The sequence below is a fragment of the Podarcis filfolensis genome, assembly GCF_964270895.1.
Source record: "Podarcis filfolensis genome assembly, chromosome: 11".
Taxonomy (NCBI): Eukaryota; Metazoa; Chordata; class Lepidosauria; order Squamata; family Lacertidae; genus Podarcis; species Podarcis filfolensis.
This window is the reverse complement of record NC_139613.1, coordinates 30186760-30209207: the sequence shown is the minus strand read 5'-3', so window position 1 is coordinate 30209207 and position 22448 is coordinate 30186760. Positions and strand designations below refer to the sequence as shown.

General features: G+C 40.3%; 1 protein-coding gene across 3 annotated transcripts in view; it reads left to right on the top strand.

Annotated features, from left to right (window-relative positions):
• The window catches only part of BDP1 (BDP1 general transcription factor IIIB subunit), a 51897-nt gene that overhangs the window by 13705 nt on the left and 15744 nt on the right, over positions 1-22448 (top strand). For 2 of the 3 annotated variants that reach the window (XM_083577308.1, XM_083577307.1), the window contains exons 11-34: positions 777-939; positions 1700-1847; positions 2879-2946; positions 4024-4174; positions 4924-5012; positions 5641-5776; positions 6034-6116; positions 6845-7082; positions 8041-8237; positions 8969-9167; positions 9911-10092; positions 10921-11104; positions 11263-11396; positions 12712-12919; positions 13570-13775; positions 14675-14897; positions 15797-15990; positions 16400-16784; positions 17601-17708; positions 19017-19050; positions 19748-19831; positions 20714-21029; positions 21828-21985; positions 22288-22441. In XM_083577308.1, the coding sequence (XP_083433434.1) occupies positions 777-939; positions 1700-1847; positions 2879-2946; positions 4024-4174; positions 4924-5012; positions 5641-5776; positions 6034-6116; positions 6845-7082; positions 8041-8237; positions 8969-9167; positions 9911-10092; positions 10921-11104; positions 11263-11396; positions 12712-12919; positions 13570-13775; positions 14675-14897; positions 15797-15990; positions 16400-16784; positions 17601-17708; positions 19017-19050; positions 19748-19831; positions 20714-21029; positions 21828-21985; positions 22288-22441 (4042 nt within the window). The remainder of the gene's footprint in view (positions 1-776; positions 940-1699; positions 1848-2878; positions 2947-4023; positions 4175-4923; positions 5013-5640; positions 5777-6033; positions 6117-6844; positions 7083-8040; positions 8238-8968; positions 9168-9910; positions 10093-10920; positions 11105-11262; positions 11397-12711; positions 12920-13569; positions 13776-14674; positions 14898-15796; positions 15991-16399; positions 16785-17600; positions 17709-19016; positions 19051-19747; positions 19832-20713; positions 21030-21827; positions 21986-22287; positions 22442-22448) is intronic. The other variant, XM_083577309.1, reaches the window with a different exon arrangement.

Sequence of the window (22448 nt, the reverse complement as noted above, 5' to 3'; positions counted from 1 at the left end):
ATTGCACAGCATTGTTCTTTATTTCAGGGTCAATTATGAAAAGCGAGTTTTATAATGGTTTATGATGAATTGTTGCCATAGTCACAAGAATATATCCACTTGAAGTTATTTTGTTAATTTATTTTTCATTAATTTTTATGTCATTTATTCCATTAAGTATTTTCAGAAACTGTTGCCATAGTTAAAGTGCCATATTAATAATTATAAGAAATAATGAAAGATTCAGCTTAACTCCATATACTGACTGGCATTAGAATGGCTGGGTTAGGGAGGACATTGTGTAATTTTATTTTTCCTTCCTGTTAACTTAAATACATGATTAATGCTTTGTGACAGTGGGAAATCACAGATCACTTTAGGAAGTTGCACTTCTTTCACACTAGAGTCCTTCCAGTAAAGGAAACCAGTAAATTAAATGCTCTTCATCAGATCCACTGAATAGAGTGCAATAGAATTAACTGGATCTGGTAGGAAGAAGCTTTAATTAAAAGTATATTAGTTATTCAAAATCATCCTGCCTGCCCATAGCAAATAGACCAGTGGTGTAACTGAAATTTACTTTGGGGTGGATGGAGAGGAAATGACCAAAGATCAATTTGAGAAAATGGGAATGAAACACAGAAAATACTGAAATGTAGTGCTTTTGAAAATTGCCATCTGGATAGTAATTTCAAAGAAAAAAGTTAATGTGGAAGCAACCAGAGGCTCTGTCTTTTAAGTGTGTTTGAGTGGTAATTGCTTCAGTGGACATATAATGTTCAACAATACATTGTCAGGAAAAAATCTACCATCTAATGTGGAGATAAATGGCACAGAAGAAATTGGTGAGGAACTGGAAGTCCCTGATGAAGAAACGCCTGCCAAAACTCTTCCATCTGTTGAAGAAGACCCACAGGTGGATGAAGAGACAGAGGGAGACCTTGGTTCAACTTTATCTGGGTAATAAGATATATTATCTTTGCAGAATTATATGAACAAGCCTTGATACAAAGTATAAATATAACATCTTTATTACTTCCTTTCCAAAAGTCTCCTAAAGGTTCCCTGCATTGCTGTGTTACATAGAGCCCATTTCATTTGCCACTCAGATGTGGCTGACAAATCTGCCTTAATTTTCTTTATATGGAGCTATTGAGTCTTTTATATACAGAAACAAACATTTTTTTTGTTTGGAGAGTGCATAGGAGCATTCAAAACAAATGTCATAACTTGCTTTCTCTTTGGGCTGGGAGAAAGATAGCACACCTCTATAGAATCTCATAGGCAAATATTGAATAACTGCAGAGTGCTGTGAACTTCTTTTTACTTGCTATTTGTGTGTGAGCAGCGGTATTCTGCTTGAACAATGTGGCTTCATCTTCTTTCCCCCCACCTGTAGTCCCCTGCCCCATGCAGCCCCACATCTGCTCTGAAAGGTTGCAGGGGGAAGAGAATTGGAAGGCCTGTTGTGTGAGCAGAAGTGTGCTTGTACAATGCTGAATTTTGCCTTCAGATACAAAGTTTGAGTATTGGAGGGGGTTCTTTGATAGGACGTTACAGTGCAGTCCTCTTTTCGCTTATCAATCACTTTGAGCAAGCCTCTATCTCAGTTAGCACAGCTGTTGAAAGACAAAAGTAAGAGACAAGAATCTGCCATGAGCCTATGGGGTAGAGTAGGAAAATCATTAATGCTTTCTTCATATTCTTCTTACTTTTCCAGTATTCAGAAAGGTAATGAATTCCTAGACATTGATTCTGGAGAAGCAGATGATTCAGATGCGAGTTCTGAGCACCATGTTGGGCAGCCTTCAGAGTCTCAGATGTCTCTCAAAACAAATAAAGGTGTTGAAGAAAACAGTGCAGCGAAGGTAAACAATATTTACATGCGTTTCTAGCCTACTTCCTATTTCAAAGAAACAACTCATAAAAATAAAACCCACAAGAAGGCACTGAATGCCACACTTAAGGTTTCTGTTCTGATTCGGCATAGATTCCTGCATACGGATATTGCTTTTGGATATGGGCTATTACGTACAGAACAGGGTGGGGGAGGTAGTGCATTGAAGACACGGCACCTGCATTTGCAGGCCTGCTACCAGATAAGGGGGTGTTATCACCTCTGATAGCTTATTTGGACAAGGACTCATACCAGATATTCTGGGAGCTCACTGATCGTTTCCCATTTCTTTGTTCTGGATTTGTTCTTTCGGGTAAAACAACTCAGAATGAGTGGAGGACCAGCTGGGTGAGGAACTGTTTCAGCCTTCTTCTTCTTCCCAGTTATTTGCCCACTTAAAATTGCCTTCGTCTCAAATGCCTTTTTCCCTTGAGGAAAAACAAATAAACTAGAACCTGTTTCCCTTGGGGAGAAAAGCAGCCTGGGAGAGGAGGCAATTCTAAGAGATGACTTAGGTGAGGAGGAAAGGATTAAGCAGTCATCAACCCACATGGGGAAAACATTCATGTCCATCCGGAGAGTGCCTGCTATTTGTTCAGTGGGGGAGATGCACAGCAGTCTGCAAAGATTTTTGCTTCGTATGCACAAGCTGTAAAAGCTTCTGACACATTATCATCATCATCACTATTACTGTATTTATGTATTTATATATTACATTTATATACCACCTTTATCTTCCAAGGAGCTGAAGGTGGTGTACTTGGGAGCTGACTGAAATTCTACTTTGGTTCAATTTCCCCCCAGAGAGTGAGAGAACAATATGTGGAGTTCCCCCACCTTCAACCATGACACACTCATGAAATTCTCATCAGTGTTCACTTCTGTTTTGTAGAGAAGTCAGCTTAGTGGGTAGAGGTTCTTGCTCCCGGGCATAGCCTCTCCCTTAATCATTAAAGAAGCCAGGACCATAAGATCATACTAACTGTTCTGATTTCCTTGCAGAATGATGTAGCAGACTTAGATCAACCAGATGAAAATACAGCCTTTCCAAGTTGTACTGATGAGCTTATGTGAGTAAAATAATTGGATGTGATTCCCATTTCCCCACATACAATGAAACTAATCCTATAACCTGATTTGGGGGTGGAGGAGGCTTTCAAACAAGTTTGGAGTTCAGGTGATCTCTCTATGGATAAAGTAGGAAGGAGGGTCATGTCTATGATCTCATAACTCCTATTCCTGGTTCTCAGCCTTGCTTTTAATTTATTACATGGGCTTGGTAAAGTTGGTCTGGAGATTTTAGAAAAGAAAACTCACTACCATTTGAAGTGAATAAAATAACACAAAAGAGGTGGAAAATATATGATGGGTGTGAGGTCTATTTGCCTAAAGGAATCTGTCTTTTTAATTCCATATATGCTTTTCTAGAGTGCAATCCTATGTATGTAGATTCAGAAGTAAGTCTTTTTGAGTTCAGTGGGGCTTACTTCCAGGTAAGCACATAGGAATGGAACCTATTCACCTTCCTACAAAGGTGTGGCATTGGAATATAATGTTCCTTTTGGTCGGTGAACTAACAAGATCACAAAGGCTTTGTCACAGAGACTTTATAGACCTTGTGAATACCTAAAATCCTCTGAATACCTGTTGCTGGAATTCACAAGTGACAAGAGTGCAGTTGTGCTCAGGTCTTGCTTGGAGGTTTCCCATAGACATTTGGTTGACCCCTGTGACAACAAGATGTGAGAGTAGATGTGCCTTGTCTAATCCAGCAGGGCTCTTTGTATGTTCCTATTTCTGTTTCTTAATGTTTATAGTAGTAGATCCTCTGTTGTGCAAGATTGAAATTCATAGTTTTAATCCAAATGTATGAGTATTGTTTGAGTGGCAAGTCTTAGATTTTTACCAATTTTTCCATCCTGCAGAAAATTTCTAGGCTGTATTGCATGCCTTTCTGGAAACTCCTGTTACACTCAGAAGTGGCTTTTGAGACACAGGGGGCTTCAGCAGGAAGTGACTGGCAGGAAAATATAACAGATGGCACCACCACTTCTACATCCCATAATAAATTATGTTAACTGAGACAGTTGGTTATGGACTAGATTTGTGTCTCTTGGAAAATATAAATATATTCAATTTAACTTCAGGGAAACGGATAGAGCAGCTATTGAAAAGCCCACAGTGAAAGGACAGCTACAGAGACTTGCATCAGAACCATCAGAAGAAAAAGAACTTCCAGTTAATGACACATCTGAGGGCAAGATTTCTCTTTCAGAGGTTCTTGTTGCTGCAGAAAAGGTATGGGACTAAATAATTTTAAATTAATACAAGCTTTTATTGTCTCTTCTGTGCACATGGAAGCTATTTTAATTTCACAACCCAATCCTGTTATTCAGAGGGCTCAGGAGATTGGCTGCATTGTTGCACACACCCCTGTTGTTGTTTTTTCAATTTGTATACTGCATTTTATCAAAAGATCCCAGGGTGATGGACAGCATTAAGGACACATTTTATGGAACATAATTGTCAGGGAACTGCCATCGGAGCCAGAGGGAGAGGGAGGGCTCCAGAGGGATTCCGGAGAGCGTCCCGGGAGGGAGAGAAGCAGCACATCTTCTGGGGAAGGAAATCAGCATAGCACCAGTGGAGAAGGGGGGCAGATGGGGGAATTGGCGAGGTGGCTCCATGACTCCTCGCCGGGGACCAGCGGGGAGAGCACGGGTCCTCCGCTGCCCACACCCTCCCTGCGCAGAAGGCTTCCGCGCAGGGAGAGTAGGCGGAGACTAGGCGTCAAAGAGCTTCTTTGCTGGAAGAAGTTCAAGAAACGCCCACTGACGGATTCTGCCAGCGATTGAGACAGCCACGGGCGAGTGGCTGTCTGGACAGAAAGGTTTCATTCAGGCAACCCAGACAGGTGTGGCGCCGATTTACGCACGAGCAACCCCTAGAACCATTACAATAATAATAAAAACATAATACAAAGCACAATAATAGACAGCATAATGATAATAACTCTTATCTAAGTTCTTTATGTCTCTTTCGTTTAGAGTTCTGTGCAAGATACGACTGCTAACATAACTGGACCTACCATAGAGCAGACAGACAGAGCAAGCAATGATGTGGCAAGTGAATCCCAGTAAGTATATGTAAAGTAGAAAGACTGAAAAGTATGGCTTACAGTGTGCATCACTTCACCACTTACTATATTCAGGTGTGGTGAAGGAAGCAGCTCCTAATGGTGCCTACAGAATGTCATCTCCTAATCAGACATTGTAAGAACTACTTGGAGTTAAGCAGTTTACACTGATCTGTGTTTCTTTGGGATAGAAGAAGAGGTGACATTGTGGAGCAAAGTCTTGCTTTGATACTGAACCAAATCTATCCTTTTTAGAGATGAGTCAAATAGTACCAAACTTTAACCATAACAGAGCATTAGGCATAACTGTTGTAATGAGTGGAAACTAAAAACAGAACTTTTCACAATTTCTTTTTGGATTTTTTGCATTTGAAATCACTGGGACATTTTAGGGAAGGGATGGGGAATCTGGTCCCATTCCCGATGTTGTTGGACTATAGCTCCCATCATCCCTGAGCATTGGCTTTGCTGACTGGCGCCGATGGGAGTTGTAGCCCTACAAAATCTGGAGGGCCGCAGGTTTTCCGTCTCTGTTTTGGAGAGTATAAATAATTGTTCTTATAAGTTATTTGCAGGTTTTGCCTAAAGAGTGTTGGGATTATAATTTTTTCTCTCTGTGTGTTTCCAGAGACACTCAAAAAGGTCCTGTAGTGAGAGGCCGTCGGCAGAAACCTAAACCTAATATATTGAAAGTGTCCAGCAGAAAAGAAGCACCTCTCCGGGACAAGCCTGAAAAGCCAGAGGCTAATGAAACAGTAGGAAAGGTATTCTCTATGTTAGATTTAATTCTCCCCTTACCCTGCTCCTGCAATTTGGGAAATTAGGAAAATAACCCTCTATTACTATTATTATTATTATTATTATTATTATTATTATTATTTATTAATTAGTGATTTTTAACTCCATGTAAAGGATTATGTTGGTTGTTTTCTATAGTAGCTTTCTGCCACGTTATTAACTACCATTAACTACTATTATTTTAAAAATGTATACTCCCCTTATTTTTATGCCTATTCCTCAGAACAATGACCAGCATGATGCACTCGGTATCATCGCAGAGGAGACTGCAGAAAAAGATTGCCAAGTTTTAGATACTGAATCTCTGTAAGTATGTTTATTCAAGTTTATTCTATAATTTATAGGCTGACCGTTAGAGTTACCCCACAGCAGGTTGCTCACAACATATTACAAACTAAAATTGTTCTACGAAACACAATACGAGTAAAACATAGTAGCAGCAGAAGTTAAAAACAGTATCAGAGAATTAAGCAGATTCAGATAAGCTGGTCTCAAACCATGTCATACTTTAAAGACCAAAGCCAGCACCTTGGATTGGGCCTAGAAATTAATAGGCAGCCACTGTAGTTGGCGCAGAATAGGTGTGAGATTATTGGAACACTTAGTTCTCATAACTTTTCTTACTACTGCTTTCTGTACCACCTGAAGTTTCCAGACAGTCTTTAAGGGCAGACTAGTGTAGAGCGCATTACAGCAATCCAACTTGGAGGTAAGAAAGGTGTGTATTACAGAGGCAATGTCTGCTTTCTCTGGATAAAGCCACAGCTGGTACACCACTCCTGTTTTTATTATACAACTATGCCTGTTTATATACTGTTGTTGTTGATGATGATGATGATTATGGTGATGATATACCTTTGGCTTATTCATAGGGGGAGAGTTGATCCTCCATGGTGACAAGCTTCTAAAATTCGAAGTGGCACCTGTAATTGGTTCAAATAACAACCAGGTTCAATTACATTATGAAATGAAGGATCTTTGCAATGTTTAATACCCCCTAATTCTTTTCCTCCCTGAAATCATTGTTCTTTCAGGACTAGTAAGAAATCACAAGAAAGCAGCAAGCAGGTTGTCTTGAAACCTGCGCCATTAGCAAGGGGACGAATACAGAGGCCCAAGCCAAATTTAGGAAGGGTTGCTAGAAAGCCAGAAGAGCCAGCAAGAAACACGGAGGCAGAAGAAGAAAAGGCAACTGATGCGGCCATTGAATCATCTGAGAAGATTCGGATACAAGCTGAATATAACAGCCATGAACTCCTAACTGTTACCACAGTAAGTCCCACAGCCCGCTTGCTACTGTACATAAAACATTATGTGAGCACTTGACATTTTGGATGAATTAGATTCCAGCCAGTAAACATTTATGTTTCTTGTAAACCAGTTAGTCTAAAAGGTGTCAGAGCACTCATTTTCTTAATATAGATGGTAAGATCACATCTAAGTACTCAAAATCTTTCCATATTATATTTTTCCTGGAACCCCACACCCTTTCTGCCCCCTTTAATTTTTTTTAGCCACATGCATAAAGCTGAATGCGCACAAATTACATGTGAGGAAGTTGCAGGCTTACTATACATACATACTAGATCTTTAATTCAGAATTCTGGAAAATGGGCTTCCTGCTGATGTAGAAGATGTACACTGTAGGTGCACAGGGCATTCTATCCCTACTTTAGCAGACAATGTACAAAACTTTCTTATGTTTTTGGGACTGGGACCTATATTTGAAAACATTCGAGAGCACAGCATTATTTTGCTTAAATAAGATGTAATCCGGTCCAGAAAATAACATGTGCACATATTGGTTTTGGTACCCAAGTTAAAGCTTGCCTTCTTTTTTCCAGATGTAATCCTCAATAATTCAAAACATATGTTTTGTTGTGCTAACTGTATTAGTAAGAAAGGGCAGCACACTTTTGAATTGCATTGACTTCATGCATAGAAGAATCCTAAGCAGCGTGAAAACTTACTTCTTTATCATACCAAAGCAGTCTAGTACATTAGCAATTTTGACACCCCCAGTACCAGTGTAACCTTTTTTTTGGTAACTATTATTTTTAACTGTTATTTCCTTTTATATTGGTATTAATTTCTTACGTTAATGCAGGCTAAAGGCTTAAAAGAACATTGTGTTCTCGTCTAAGTATACACTAGCTGAATGTCTTCAGATTATTTTCTTTATGAACTCTTACACGTTGGATGTTTCAGAGAAGTTTAATTTGTTTCCTAGGAGGCAGCTAGTTATGAAGCTGACATTCCCCACAGTGATGTCTTAGAAGACAAAGCTGTTGCCAGTGCTGAGAAAGTGCTTTTAGCACACACAATCCAATCTCCTGTAAAGGCACTCTTCGAATGTGAGAGCCATGAATTTAAAAATGTGTTTCCGTCAAGTGATAAAGTGGAGGACGTGAAGGATCTTGCTACCAGGTAAGGTTTATTATTTTGAAGGTAAAGAATAAGGGGCACAATGCCATCTTCTTAATGGAAAAGAATGCATACTGACATGTGTATATGTTTGTGGCAAATACATTGTGCAGGCACTCCCCCCGCCCCCAATGCACATTCCACTCGGGTTCAACCGTGTTTACGTGCGTTGCCACAAAATAAAAAATAGCGCCAAAATGGTGTGAAAAGAGTGGCAGAGAGCTGGAGAGCAGTGAAAAACAGCTTGCATGACTGCTGCAAGTGTCTCGCTGCCTCCACCCACTCACCCTTCTTGGCTTTCTTCTTCCTGGCCGCCAGAGCCATCGTGTGTGGGGTGCTCTGCGCTTTCCCCTCCTGCCCACCTACCTGTGCCTCCCTTGCTCACTTGTCAATTTTGTTCCTTCATGAGGATCTGAGAGTCCCTCTTCCCTCTGATTGCCATCACCCTCTCCCTCTCCCCCCCACAAGCAGGCATCAACATTATTTATTGGGGTATGAGTGAGAACATCTGTTGCCTGCGTGATAATTATGGGAACTGTCCTTAGTAATTGAAACATGTGCAAAGAGTGTAAGTAAGCACATATTCATGTGGGTTGTGGTGTTGTATTGGGCAACACTGTGTTGATTGGTTTTATCGTTGCTCCTGAGATTTTAAAAAGGAAAACAAAATCACACACCCTTTCTTGCTTACTTAGAAGTTATAGAAGTCCTGTTGGCTTTTCTTTATCCAACAGCGATTCCAGTTTTGTACAAGAAGAAAAAGAAAATTCTGCCGAAGTAGAGCCATCTTTGAAAAGTCTAAAGGAGAACACAGAAAAGGCGGCAGAAACAGAGGAATTAATGCAAGCAGAAAAAGAAATGCTTACAAATGAACATAAGACTGACTCTAGAGAAAATACCAGGAGTGAAGGCAGCAAGTCCTCTAATCTGGGTGTAAGGCTTATTTTTAATTCTGGTACTTTGTTCTTGATAATTTAATAGCTTCAGGTTGCTGTATCGTTTGCTCCTGAAAGTACCTATGAATTCGCTCTCATAATAAAACATTAAACATTAAATTACACTTAATACTGTGATTTGTAGAATGCCCTGTGTGGGACAAATGGTGTATTGGCAGTCACTTTGCATGTTGTTTCCTATGAGATCACTTGTTGACCTTAGGCCATATATGAGATACTTGCAGTTTAATTTCAGGAGCACAGTGGCATTATTTTTTCCTTAAAAAAACCCAGGAGTTCCTGGCATTGTATGGCAAATCATTCTTGAAACTCAATCATGAAGGATTTCTTTGAGAAGGATGTCCATGTCCAAAGACATTAAGATGACTTTCTTAATTTGGGGTTGTTGTTGTTTTTTAAAGTCACATAGGGACAGGCTTGTAGTAAACTGCATGGACTGTTTACAAAGCTTAAGTGAATATCAGATTCTTAAAATGACTGAGAGTTAGTAGAACAGTTCAGCTGGTTTAATGCCACTTTCCCCCTTGCTGATGTTGCATTACTTCCCTGTACAAGAACTGAAAAATATTACCTTGTATGTTATAATAGAACAAGCTGTTGGTAGTCTTGTGTTGTACTTGGATTCCCTGCCTGATTTGTGTGTGTGTTTTTCCTTGAACTTTATAATTGAACTGCATGCATTTTGCACCAGGTATTGAACATTCTGATAATATATTTTAGGAAACTATAGCATGCGTAATCCTGCCACCGTCACTTTTGTCAGAGGGGAACTCTGCAGATACTCAAGAAGCAGCTGCAACAAATGAGACCGACTTGTCTCCCCCAAGCCATTCTGACTTCAAAAGTAGTGATCCAAGTGAAGTTTTATCATCCCCAGATATCCAAGAAAAGATTACAGTTGGGTAAGGATCTATCAGCTTTTAAATAGCTTTATCAGTTGGAAATCCACTTTCCCCCCTTTACAGGTCTGCTGATTTGAAACATAGGTTGAAAAATATCTATTCATTTGATATGTTGATAGATGTTGGAGATAATGGATTTTCCTTAACTGTAAATGAGATGCAATAACAATATCCAAAATTAAACCTTGTTTTCCATCCTTGTGTGATGGAGCTATTGCCAGAACAGGGTTATCTGTCTCGCTTTGGGGCCAGGGACACACAAGCAGCCTTGCCACGGATTGGTTTATTCCCTCTAACTGATCACTGCAGTACCATTTCTGGGGATTTCCTGATCTTCAGGAGTAACTGTTCAGAGGTGGAACAAGGTGCTGCAGCAGTGTAGGCATGGAACATGGTTCTCTGCATCTAAGCTGAATTTAACTAGGGAATCCATGGGAAAGCAATGAATGTGTGATTACTGAAGATGAAAGCAAGATAACACCACATAATTAAATTTACTGATGAACTGAAAAGAAAATTATTTCGATTGGTTGATTGAGTTTACTTACGTGCCACTTTTCCACTATGAACTGTGTCAAAATTTGACAGCTACAAAAGGCATATGTTGGGAAGGGCAATGATGGTCAGTCTCTCCCTCAGCCTTGTGGAAGTACCAAATGCAGGTTTTATTGCACTTGTAGAAGTGCACTAGTTACCATTAATCTGTGAAACATGGGATAAATTATTTAACCTATGGATGTAGTTTTGTTACATGTGTGTATCAGTAGTGATGTATCTGATGAGAATGATTTTAACTGCCATATGTGCTGCTTTGGGTCTCCCCTCCAGCAAACAGAGCACTGTTCCGCCAACACCTTTTCTCAGAGGCAGATTCCAGAGACCGAAACCTAACATAGGAAGGGCAGTTGGAAGGAAAGAAACACCATCTCTAGGAAATGAAGCAGCAGCAGCAGCTGGAACTGAGAAATCAGAACTGCAGAAACATGGACCTTCCAGAACTCTCCCTGCAGTAGTAAGTTAAGAAAAGGGCCAGACTTTCTTTAGTAGTAAAGACATTTCAAATTCAAGACAGATTTTGTTTCTATATTTTTGCAAATACAGTGTAAAGTTGAGACCATCATTGCTAAAATGGTTCCATGTTTTGATGTTTATATTGCTTCTTATTGCCAGCCTCAGTTAAAGAGTGACAGAAAAAAATTACCTGCTGAAGGCTTGGAGAACAGATTGGTAGACATGGAGAAAGTGATTCAGGAAGACCCTCAAGCACCCAGTACCTCTCAGAATATTTCAGATCAATATCCCAGGTGTGTGTTCTTCAACAAGGTCGTGTTAGCTTGTCCCAAACTCCCTTTATTATGTGTGCATGACTTTACGAATCCTCCATATTTTTAAGAGTGCAGTTCTTCTCTGCTGGGGCCCCAATGGGGATAACTTTTCTTATGCCCTCAAGGTGGTGATGCTCAGGTTTTGATAATACAGCAAGAGGAAAAACAAAGGGGGTTCTGCTGTGACACAGAGTAGGCAAAGGTTCTCTAATTAAACCATCTGTTAGCTATAGGAGAGCTTTGGGTTAGTGCACTCCCACCAGTAGCCACTAGAGGGCACACAGTGATAAGAAAAAGGCAAAACAGGCCCTCCTTAACTGGGGGGGAAAGGGAGTCCTAGGTTAGAGTTCCGTTTTTCCCTTTTCTTGTGTGCGCTCGCCTTGGGCTTTCTGGAGCTCTCTGCTTCCTTCCTTGCTTGGGCAGCTGCTAAAACCTGTATCTGCTTCCTAAAGTCTCCCACCTGCTCCCTCATCACCCAAGGCTATCAAAGCATGTTTGAATGACCATTTATCCTCCTACACACTTTGGGCGATTCCACACCCTCCTTTCTGTTCTAGCTGCAACTGTTTTTCTCAGGTGTGGAGAGTATTGACTTGAGACAAGGACTCAGCTAGCATGGGGCACAGCTCTGGCAGAACCCCAATACACTTTCTTTCCAACTGCAGTTTCCTAGGTCCGAATTCGGGAAATGGCAGTTGTTGCAAACCACAGAGTCAGATTTCCTCTCCTGCTTCTTTGTAGAAAAGAAGATGAATGATCCTGGACCCTTTTCAGCATATTAGGTCTGAATGTAGCCATTCAGCTCTTAGGAAGTTACTTTACTTCCTCTGGTTAAGTTTGCTCTTTCTCACGCTAGAACTGCCACTGAGAGAGAAGCAGTTGGTCAAGTGGGGAAATCTGTGAATTTATTAATTAAGAATATTTCTAAGCTAAATTTTAGGGTGGAGCCATCTTCCCTTCCTCAGTAAAACTGTAAACAACAACAATAATTGAAAACAGTTAAAACAATTGTAGCGCTGGCTTTGTAGCTGGTGCTTCAGCCAGGAGATATAGCTTGGCTGCAGATGCAGAGGTCACAAGACTACTGCTGCTCTCAGCTGCTGAGGCTGGCTTGCCTAATGGTGAGAGGCTCAGCATGTGCAAGGCTAGCAAGGGGAGGGGGAGTAGCTGTAGGTGGTGAAAGGACTAAAGTCTCCTTCCCTCTTCCCTGTTTGGCTTTTGCCACAAACAGCACTCCCTTGGTTCTTGGGCCTGTTGAATCGCTTCAGTAACATTTTCTCCTTTTGTGGGATAGGGAAAAGCCAACTTCCCAAGAGAATAAGCCATGTACTATCAAACCAGCTCAGCTGGTGAGAGGTCGATTCCAGAGAGTCAGGCCGAACCTTGGAAGAATGAATGACAAGAAAGAAGACCCTGTGTCAGAGAGCGTTACTGCTCCAATTGAGGGAGACATAGAAAAAACAGAGATGACCAAGGAAAGCGATCTGCACCCGCCTTCAGAGGTTAGCCACACACTTTAGTTTTCTTTCATTTAAGCACAGCTTTACCTGTCCCAACATTGTGGAAGATGCTGCTGTTTTTCCGGTTCATTTTTGGGCAGGTGAGGGAGCAGAGGGGTCTGCATTAGGAAAGGGGCCACAGAAGCAAAATAGTTCTGGCCCACATTCTTGGATAATTGACCATTTTTCTTGCGAAGGCTTTATGGAGTTTTTCCTGCATATCTTTTTCTGTTGTATATTTTAAATTAATTGTGTTTTTGAACAACGAACCTACTTGTGTCACCTTAAAGACTCATAAATTTACTGTGGGATGAAGTTTATATGAGCCAGAAAAGCCAAACTTAAACTCCTACAGCAATGATAATTCAGACAGAAGTCAAACAGAAAATTCTTAGAGTCGACCATCTTAAGACTCTACAGGGAAATTCCAGTTCACACTAACTTCTGGATCACAATCCAGATGAAGCTTTTGAGCAGGGATGCCATGCAGACGTTGGTAGACTTCAGCTCCCATAATTTCTGATCATTGGCTGTGTTGGTAGGGGCTGGTGGGACTTAGAGACCAGCAACATCAAGGGGGTAAGCACTATGTTGTTAGGGTTATGTTTGCTCTGTTAGTAAACTGACAAGCGTATTTGTTCTAAAAAATCAAGGATAATGTCAATGTCCAGGCATCCCTTGGTGATCTGGAGAAAAAAGAACTGTCAGAATCCAGTGAAGCCCCATCACCCGAAAGGTATATTGATCAGCAGAAAATTGATGGTCCTGAGAAGCCACAGGGATGCGAACTTCCAAAAGACCAAAAAGAAATGTTTGTTTCTAAAGATGTTGAAGGAAAGTGTCTGGATCGTCCAGAAAGGTAAAATAGTTTTCAATAAGTGTTTCTTTGAGAACCCAAGTCTTTATATCAAACGTTATTAGAACTTTCAATGATTTCCAAGCTGAAAATAACCGTGCCAGAGGGGTGAGGGGTGGGATTTTGTTTTTACTTTTTCTCACTACCACAAACTTATTGGGTTCATGTAGAGGAGCTAAGGAGGAGCATATTCACCCAGTGCTTTCCCGGTAGAGTACAGGGTCAGATTTAAGGTGCTGCTTTTGACCTTTAAAGCCCTTCACGGCCTAGGACCCTCGTACCTACGGGACCGCCTCTCCCGGTTTGCCCCACGGAGAGCCTCAAGGTCCATAAATAGCAACACCCTAGTGACCCTAAGGAAGTTAGATTGGCTTCAACCAGAGCCAGGGCCTTTTCAACTCTGTCTCCAGCCTGGTGGAACGCTCTGCCTCATGAGACCAGGGCCCTGCAGGATCTGATTTCTTTCCGCAGGGCCTGTAAGACAGAGTTGTTCCGCCTGGCCTTTGGCTTGGAGCCAATTTGATTCCCTCCCTCTCTTTCTTTTTTCCTTTCCTTCTCCTCCTGCGATGAGGCTACATTTTAATATTTTAATGTTTCAATATTTTAATGTTGTATTTTAATTTTGTTTTTAAGTTGTAATCATTCAACTTGTTTTTATTATTGCTTGTAAGCCGCTCTGAGCCCGGCCTTGGCTGGGGAGGGCAGGGTATAAATAAAAATTATTATTATTATAATTATTATAAGATTGGTTCTGGGTTTTAAATGAAAAAATATTAATATGGTTTAGACTCTAGAAAATAAAAGGTAGATATACAAAAACACACACACGCACACACATTTTCAGGAATAACTAAACACAGGAATGATTAATTGTTTTGCTGTTACTTTTTCTTTTTGGTCAGTGATATCTCTGGTGCTCATGAAGCGAGTCTTTCAAAAAGCATAAAATCCACACAGCTGTTGAGGGGTCCTCTTCAGAAGCCAAAACCAAACCTAGCCCAAGCAGCTAAAAAGAAAAAAGCCTCTTCAAAAGGAGAAGTCAGCACCAAAGAGAAAACTGGAAGCGATACACAAAGCAACACAACCCCAAGCGACAGCAAATCTGGGAAAACACCCACATTAATGGTGAGCCCTGATCAGCAATTCTAAATCATGTTTTGATTTAAATGGTTTTGACAATATTGGATTTTCATAAAGAAGCTGGTGTTGAACTGCTTTTATGCTGTCTGAAATCACCTGCAGCAGCATGGGAACAGCAATGAAATCCTAGGATGAGTGGAAAGCACCCAGTCATGGAAAGGGATTCCCTTCCCTTCCCACCCACCAGATGCAGTGGCCTGTGTCACAGTGAACCCTTTGGAGGGGTTTTCAGGGGACACATAGAGCTGCATCAGGAAGGAGAAGCCAGGAAATCCCCAAGGTGTATGTGTTTTGTTTTTAGCAGATTCTATTCTCAGGTTCAAAGTCCTTGAGATTGCCTCCCGCTTTCTTTTTTATGGCTCCTTTGGCAATAAGATACACAAAATTAAGATTTTGTAGCATTCTCTCTCCATTTCTTTCTCATTAATTAGTATTCTTAAAGTGGTAGCCTCACTGGCCTGGTGTTCACCTTTTAAACCACAGTTAAGCTTAACTGCAGTTTAAAGTTACGTGCAAAGGTCACTCTGCGGACCTAGCACACTATCCACTTCATTACCAAAATTAGTAATGGACTACAGATATAAATCAACTAGTATAACCTGGCTTTTTTTCTGTAGCTGTTAAAACAGCCACCTTCAGTGTCAGTGTGGAAAGGCAGGATATAATTTAGATAATAAATTAGACATTTTGAAAAGAAAGACAATTATTTCAACATTTTAGATAAAATTGAAAATTATTCAAATTATTTCAGTTTTACCTGAATGTTAAAGAATCTGGTTGTCTGCTTTTGTTTAAAGCTGGAATTGAAAGGAGGGGTAGGAGATCTGAAAGGACACAGAAGAGTTTAACGTATTAAATTTGGCACAATTTTGTATTGTTTCCAGCACAATTCCGCGTCATCTTCTGAATCAAGACAAAGAAATCACATAGATAGTATTGAGACGATGTCCCCAACAGGACACGGGCACTCTGGAAAATGTGATTCCTCAGAACAGTCCCCTTGGAGTGGAAGTCAAATCAAGAAAGAAACCTCTAAGGCCCATTCTGTCCAGGAGAGAGCATCTCAAAGAATAAAAGGGTAAAGTTACTCTTTGAACACTATTCTTTAAATCAGGCACCCCCAAACTCAGCCCTCCAGATGTTTTGGGACTACAACTCCCATCATCCCTAGCTAACAGGACCAGTGGTCAGGGATGATGGGAATTGTAGTCCCAAAACATCTGGAGGGCCGAGTTTTGGGATGCCTGTATTAAATGGAAACCTGGAACATAAATGCTTCTATGAATAAATAAAACTCGAACATCTAGTCCATATTGATAATGTAAATGCAGGCCCCTACGGAAAAACATGTTAGTAAGAGTTTCGTATCTTTTTAAAAAAGAGTTGATTGTCATCTTTTTTCACCACAGAAGAAACATAAATACGCACCCTGTCTTTTCCACCCTTTACAATGGACTCTTCTTAACGAAATGTGTTTTTTTTCTTAGAAAACAAGCGGGAAGGACAGTGAAACAGAGGAAAAATATAAGTGGATCAATAACGTCTTTCACTTCCGAATGTGAGAATGACCTAAGTGAAAAGGGGAAACACTACCAAAAGGGGAAACCAAATGTTGGTAGAGGCAGAAGTTCAAAACCAGTCCTTCGCAAGAATGCTAAAAAGGAATATGGGAATTCAAAGGTCAACCTGGTGACTCTTAGAGCTTCTTCTCAGCAAGAGGATGATGATGACGATGATGGGGATGACTTTGAGCCAGACTATGAAGTTGAATGCTTTTCACCAGAGGAAGTAAACAAAGCTCCAGTGTTTGTTCCTAAAGGGCTTCGATCTCCAAATCCAGTTCCTGTTCAGATTGAGGAAACAATGGAAGAGGTATGACTGAAACACCTGTAAAGTGGGGGGTGAGGAACAAGTGCCCCTCCAGATTTTGGACCCCAACACCCATATGGCCCAGCCAGCATGCCCAGTGGTCAGGAATTATGGGATTTACAGTCGCATAACATCTGGAAAGCTATAATTGCATCATGCCTGCTGTAAAGGGATGACTGCAGATGTGCCAGTTCAGTGTGTGTCTCTGATTGGCCATACTTACAGATAGCTGCTCAGCATCCTTTAAGCTAAAGTAGAAAATTGAGGGTCTTAGACATTTTATTGTCAAGTATGAAAGAACAGCTAATGGAGAAGAGTTGATGGATCATTTTGCCATGACAAAGATGGTCTACGTTATACAATATGGGGCCAATTGCTTGCCATGACTTTAGTTTTTTGGCCGCAGTCATAGTCTGTGACATGGAATTCTTTCCCATGTGTTACCTTACTGGCAATCTGATGACTTGTTCTTAAGAAAGTTATTTCTTCAACATTTCATTTGATGTTATCTGTCCATTCCTTCCGTGGCCCCCTCTCCCATTAGCAATTGTTCATCTACATATTCCTATTCCTAAGAGTGCATGCATGCTTAAGTCCCATTGAGGTTTTGCTTATGTCTCTTTTAGGAAGAATTGCATTTTGAGAAAACATATAGCACCCCCACTGCATCTGAAAAGATATCATGCCATCACTTCCGTTATATTTTAGTGTGCAGAAAGCAGTTACAATGCACACAGGACATTTCTTAGATCCTTTTTAAGGATGTGTTTGGTTTTGGGGAACTGCTAAACTGAATTGGTATGCTTCCCTGCCCAACAGCTTGAGATATATGAGAATGTTGCGGATGAGCCATTTCTGTCTCATGAACTGAACGTAGATGCTCAGCCTGTAATTCAGACAGACAAAGGATTGTATTCCTCACAAAATGTAAGTATTTTGATTTCCCTCTTTATGCAACATCCTTAAATGTATTTAAAACTTATTTTCTCTAGCATAATTCAGTTCTTGTTACTTTAGGACAGTTAACGTATCATTTGCATGACTAGGGAACAAGGCTAGCAAAGATACTACACTTTTGTGATGCCACTTGAATAATCCCCACTCCCTTAAGCAAGATGAGAAGCAAATGTTTTAGGGAGTGGCAATACTGATTAAGGAAGTGAGTTATTTTTAGCAGTATATTCATCTACTCAGATAATGCATGTAGCACACCATTCCAGTATGGCATGATAACAGGCAAACCTGTAGGAATGTGAAGCCTTGTTGTTTGTGCTGATGTAGGCCTTGTTTGCTCTTCCTCCTGGTGTGGCTTGTATCTTCCTGCTTCTCCCACAAGGTGTCCACATGGCTCAAATGAGCCATAGTATGGCTGATCATGTCACTTGAATATGGATCATGGTTTACGTGTTTCAGACAAACCATGCACCAGGTTCATTTAAACAAACATGAAATACTGTATTTTTCGCTCCATAAGGCGCACCGGACCATAGGGCGCACCTAGTTTTTAGAGGGGAAATCAAGAAAAAAAAATCTTATGGATCTTGCTTGCTGTCTTGGCTTCCTTTTTAGCCGCGTGCAACCTCTCCAGCCGGGCTTCAGCGAAAGGAACCTGAAGCCTCCGGAATGCAGCAGGAACTCGTGCTGCGCTCCGAAGGCTTCAGGCAGCTATCCCTGAAGCCTGGAGAGCGAGAGGGGTCAGTGCGCACCGACGCCTCTCGCTCTCCAGGCTTCAGCGAAAGCAATGCGAAGCCTCTGGAGCGTGGAGGGAGCGCTCCCTCTGCGCTTCGGAGGCTTCGTGTTGCTATCGCTGAAGCCAAGGAGCCTGCATTCGCTCCATAGGACGCACACACATTTCCCCTTAATTTTTGGAGAGGAAAAGGTGCGTCCTACAGAGCGAAAAATACGGTACATGAAACATGAAATAAACATTAAATGAACCTTGTGCATGGTTTGTTTGAAACAAGCAAACCATGATCCAGATTTGAACAACACAACAAGCCAAAATATGGTTGGTTTGAGTTGTGTGGAGAGTGTGGAGCCATGTGGCAATAGGGGAGCAAGTTCATGATTAAAACATGCTTTATGACAAAATGTGGCTTATGATATGCCAGCCAAGCTGTTATTGTCACTATCCATGCTAAGTGAAAAAGCTGATCTGTAGAATTTAATTTAATATTGGGGGGGGGGGAGGGATTCAGAACTACAGTCATTAACTCGTGTTTCTTTTTATCTAAGGTGGTTGCACAAGAGGATCAAGAAAAGAAAGCAGGTAAATGGTCCAAGTTGTTGACACTGAACAACTGAATAGCCACTTAAAGAAGCTTGTAGTTATGAAATTCTTATGAGTTTGATTTTCCTCCTTTTCCTTTTGGGCCATGTCTTCTAGCAGGAACTGTCTTATTATTGATGGATATAGGCCACTGGGAGCCTTGTTTGGAATGAAGTGAAGGGTAAAAAAACTATACATAAATAAATGTACCATTGAGACCAAGTTAAATTTGTGAATTTTATTAACAATGATCTTTACAAAAAAAAAAGTTTTTAAAAGATGAGATCCTCAAGTCTCTCATTCACTAAAGAAAAAAATAACTACTCAGGCTGCAGTCCGAAAGACCAGTCTTGCTGGCTGGGTTCTGACGAGAAATGTACGCCAAAAACATTTGGAGGCCACCAGGTTGGCAAATGCTGCTATAGACACTTACCTGGGAGTAAGCTCCATTGAAAAACAACAATACTTACTTCTGAGTAGAAAGCATATTAGATTGCACTGTAAAACAAGAACTTTGAAACCACTTTCATGGTTTGTAAATGAGGGATGCTGAAGGATGCACATGTTAGAAACTGATTTTAATATCTAGGATGATCCAAAAGCAACTAGTTGTTTTTAAGACAAGCATAAGCAGTTTGGGTGTATTAGAGAAACAAAATTTGATTTTGGTGGCTTTTGTTTGGTAAACATTTTTCAGGGATTAGTGATGGAAGTACCGAAGCAGCCATGACTTTACTTGCTATGAGAGATCCAGCGTTCCAGTTAAACATTGGCATCCAAGGTATGTTCAGTATCATCATATAGCACTTTGGTATAGCAGTGGTACAATGGATTTTGTATTGTTTTTATTCTTTTCTAGCATTGTGATTATTTTGGAGGGTGGAAATAAAGGTTATATACTTCTTTTTTAAGATTTTAGTTTATTTTATTTTTCCTTTGCAATATTTAATTAACATGCACTGAACACCAAAGTAAGTTTGTTTTAAAAGCATGCACTATTTAAATATGGGAAGACCCAATTGTCTCCTCTTCACTGTGATTTCAGGCCATCCACTTCTGATTGTTAGCCACGGTATATTTTGTGGATTCTATACTTAGGTGACAGTAGTAGGTTCTTATTTCCAGGAGGTCTGCTCCATTTTTTTTTAATTACTTTTTATTAAAACAAAGAGAAAGAGAGTGATAAGTGTTGGATGCTTTTACTGAAGAAGTGAAATATGAAACTTGCACTTGGGGACCATTTTACATTATTTACGCTAGTCATACATTACAGTCTTTTGGCCACTAAAAATGTCTGAAGGATGTCCATCTGGTCTGGACTAAGAAGTATCTAGTAAACCCTAAACATCATTTTAGGTACTCTTCGATTTAACCAAAGAACCAGACTTCGCACAAGATTCAAATATTGTAAAATAAAAGTATTGGTTTAGCTGCAAAATGGATTCCAGTTGTAGAATTCTGCGTTTCTAATCTCATGGGTATTTTTCATTCAAAATGCAGTGGTGTAATTTAATGAAATTTAGACATGAAAATGTATCATTTACTTAGGATTTCAAACTGTAATCTTTATATTGTCCCAACTGAAATTGCATAGTATAAATGTTTGTTATACATAAATTAAGAATTTAATTATTTTCAACTTTTTCTTTTTGTGGAAAAAAAGAACCAAAAATTCAGGAGTTTCCCAGTAAAGATGAAATGAATGTTACTGATAGCTTCTCAAATGAGTGTAACGAAGAGCAAAGTGTAGTCCATTGTCATATGCAACATCCTGCCCCTTCAGAAAATGAATCGCTTTCTTCGGTCAGTGCAAACGTAACTGCTGCAGAGGATCATATTGTTGAAGCATCAGGCTTGGAAGTTTACTTACAGGAAGCAACTAATGTATCACTTTCAAAAAATACGAATAAAGCTGCTGCACAGCATTGCAGCACATCAGTTTTGGAAGCATGCTCAGAGGAAACAACTAGAATCAGCAGGTTTGCATTGTTCTATTTAAAAATCTGATTGTGTTAGTTAGGAATCCTCCTCATTCTTTAGGTTGTAAGAAGCTTTACCATGATAGCATGATATCACCTAGCTCTTCTCCATTCTAACTTGATCTTTTTGAGCCATCCCATGTAAATATAGGTAAATGGACAACATAGGTGTATAGTGTTATGTATCCTGAATAGTCTTCTTCATCTTCAGTCTATGATTTTTAGGACTAGGTCACTCACTCTAAAGCTGCCCAAACACATTAGGACATATAATTGTGCTTGCCATGTGGTGGTGAAGACAGCAAAGAAGACATACTTTGCTGCATTTGCCACATCCTCAAGGGCTCGGCTGGCTTTTTTTTTGCTGTGTATCCAAATATTAGTTACCCCAGATTCCCCTTTAACAAACTGTGATTAGTTTGAGTAGTTGACAAGACACTTGGGGGATAAAGCCCCTTGACTTTGTAGCGACTTGGATGCCACTATTATGGCAAATTTGGTCAAGGTGTCCAGTGCCACATCTGACCAAGTGTTATGGAATTGTGGCCTGATGATGTGGACAAAATTCTTGCACTAATGTGTCCAACCACATGCCCTCTGTACCTCTGCCCTTCTTGTCTAGTTAAAGCTAGTTGAAGCGGGGTGGTTGGTTGCGTCCAAGGTGTTTGAAGTGAACTGTCACAGACATTCCTATGCCTTTTCCAGATTGGTTGCATTGCTAGCTAAGATTTTGACTATTTCTGTTGGATAAATGTTGGAATTAAGGGGTATTCATTGGTGGTTTCTGTTTCTCTGCAGTGATTTACTGTCATCCAAAGGAGATCAATCATCCAAACAAGCAAGATGTAGATTTCCTAAGCCTAAACCAAATCTCAGCAGAAGTCTGAGGCTGAGCAAGAATGCTTCTCAAAAATATGTTGATTCGTGTATTGAACAATCTGAAGAAATCCAGAATGGTAAGTTTTTGGTTCTTGTGTTTAAAGCATTTAGTTATCAGGACTTTACGAATCCTTTACCCTGTGCAGAAATTGTACTCTGTGCTTGTGGAGATGTTTTCTGAGAATATCTGATTTCATTTTCCCTAAATTCTGGCCCCCAAATGTGCATCCAAACCTGTATGTACCTGTGTCTGTCTGTTCACCCTTCCAGCTGGGGATTGGGCAATGTGATGCCCTGTCAATGTTGTAGCCTCATCCAAAATAGTATATATTTATTCTGCAAACTATACTGAGTGGTGTTTTAATGTCTAAAGTAATAGAAAAGAAGGTGTCAGACAATGCAATAGAAGAGCAGAAAGTTGAACTGGAGAAGCATCTCAAACGGAATGAGCTAACTGAGAGCAGCTCTGCAGAGAAACATAATCTACAGCTTCCAAGTTCTGGTCCTGCCATGCAGAAAGACAACATAGAAAGGTAATAA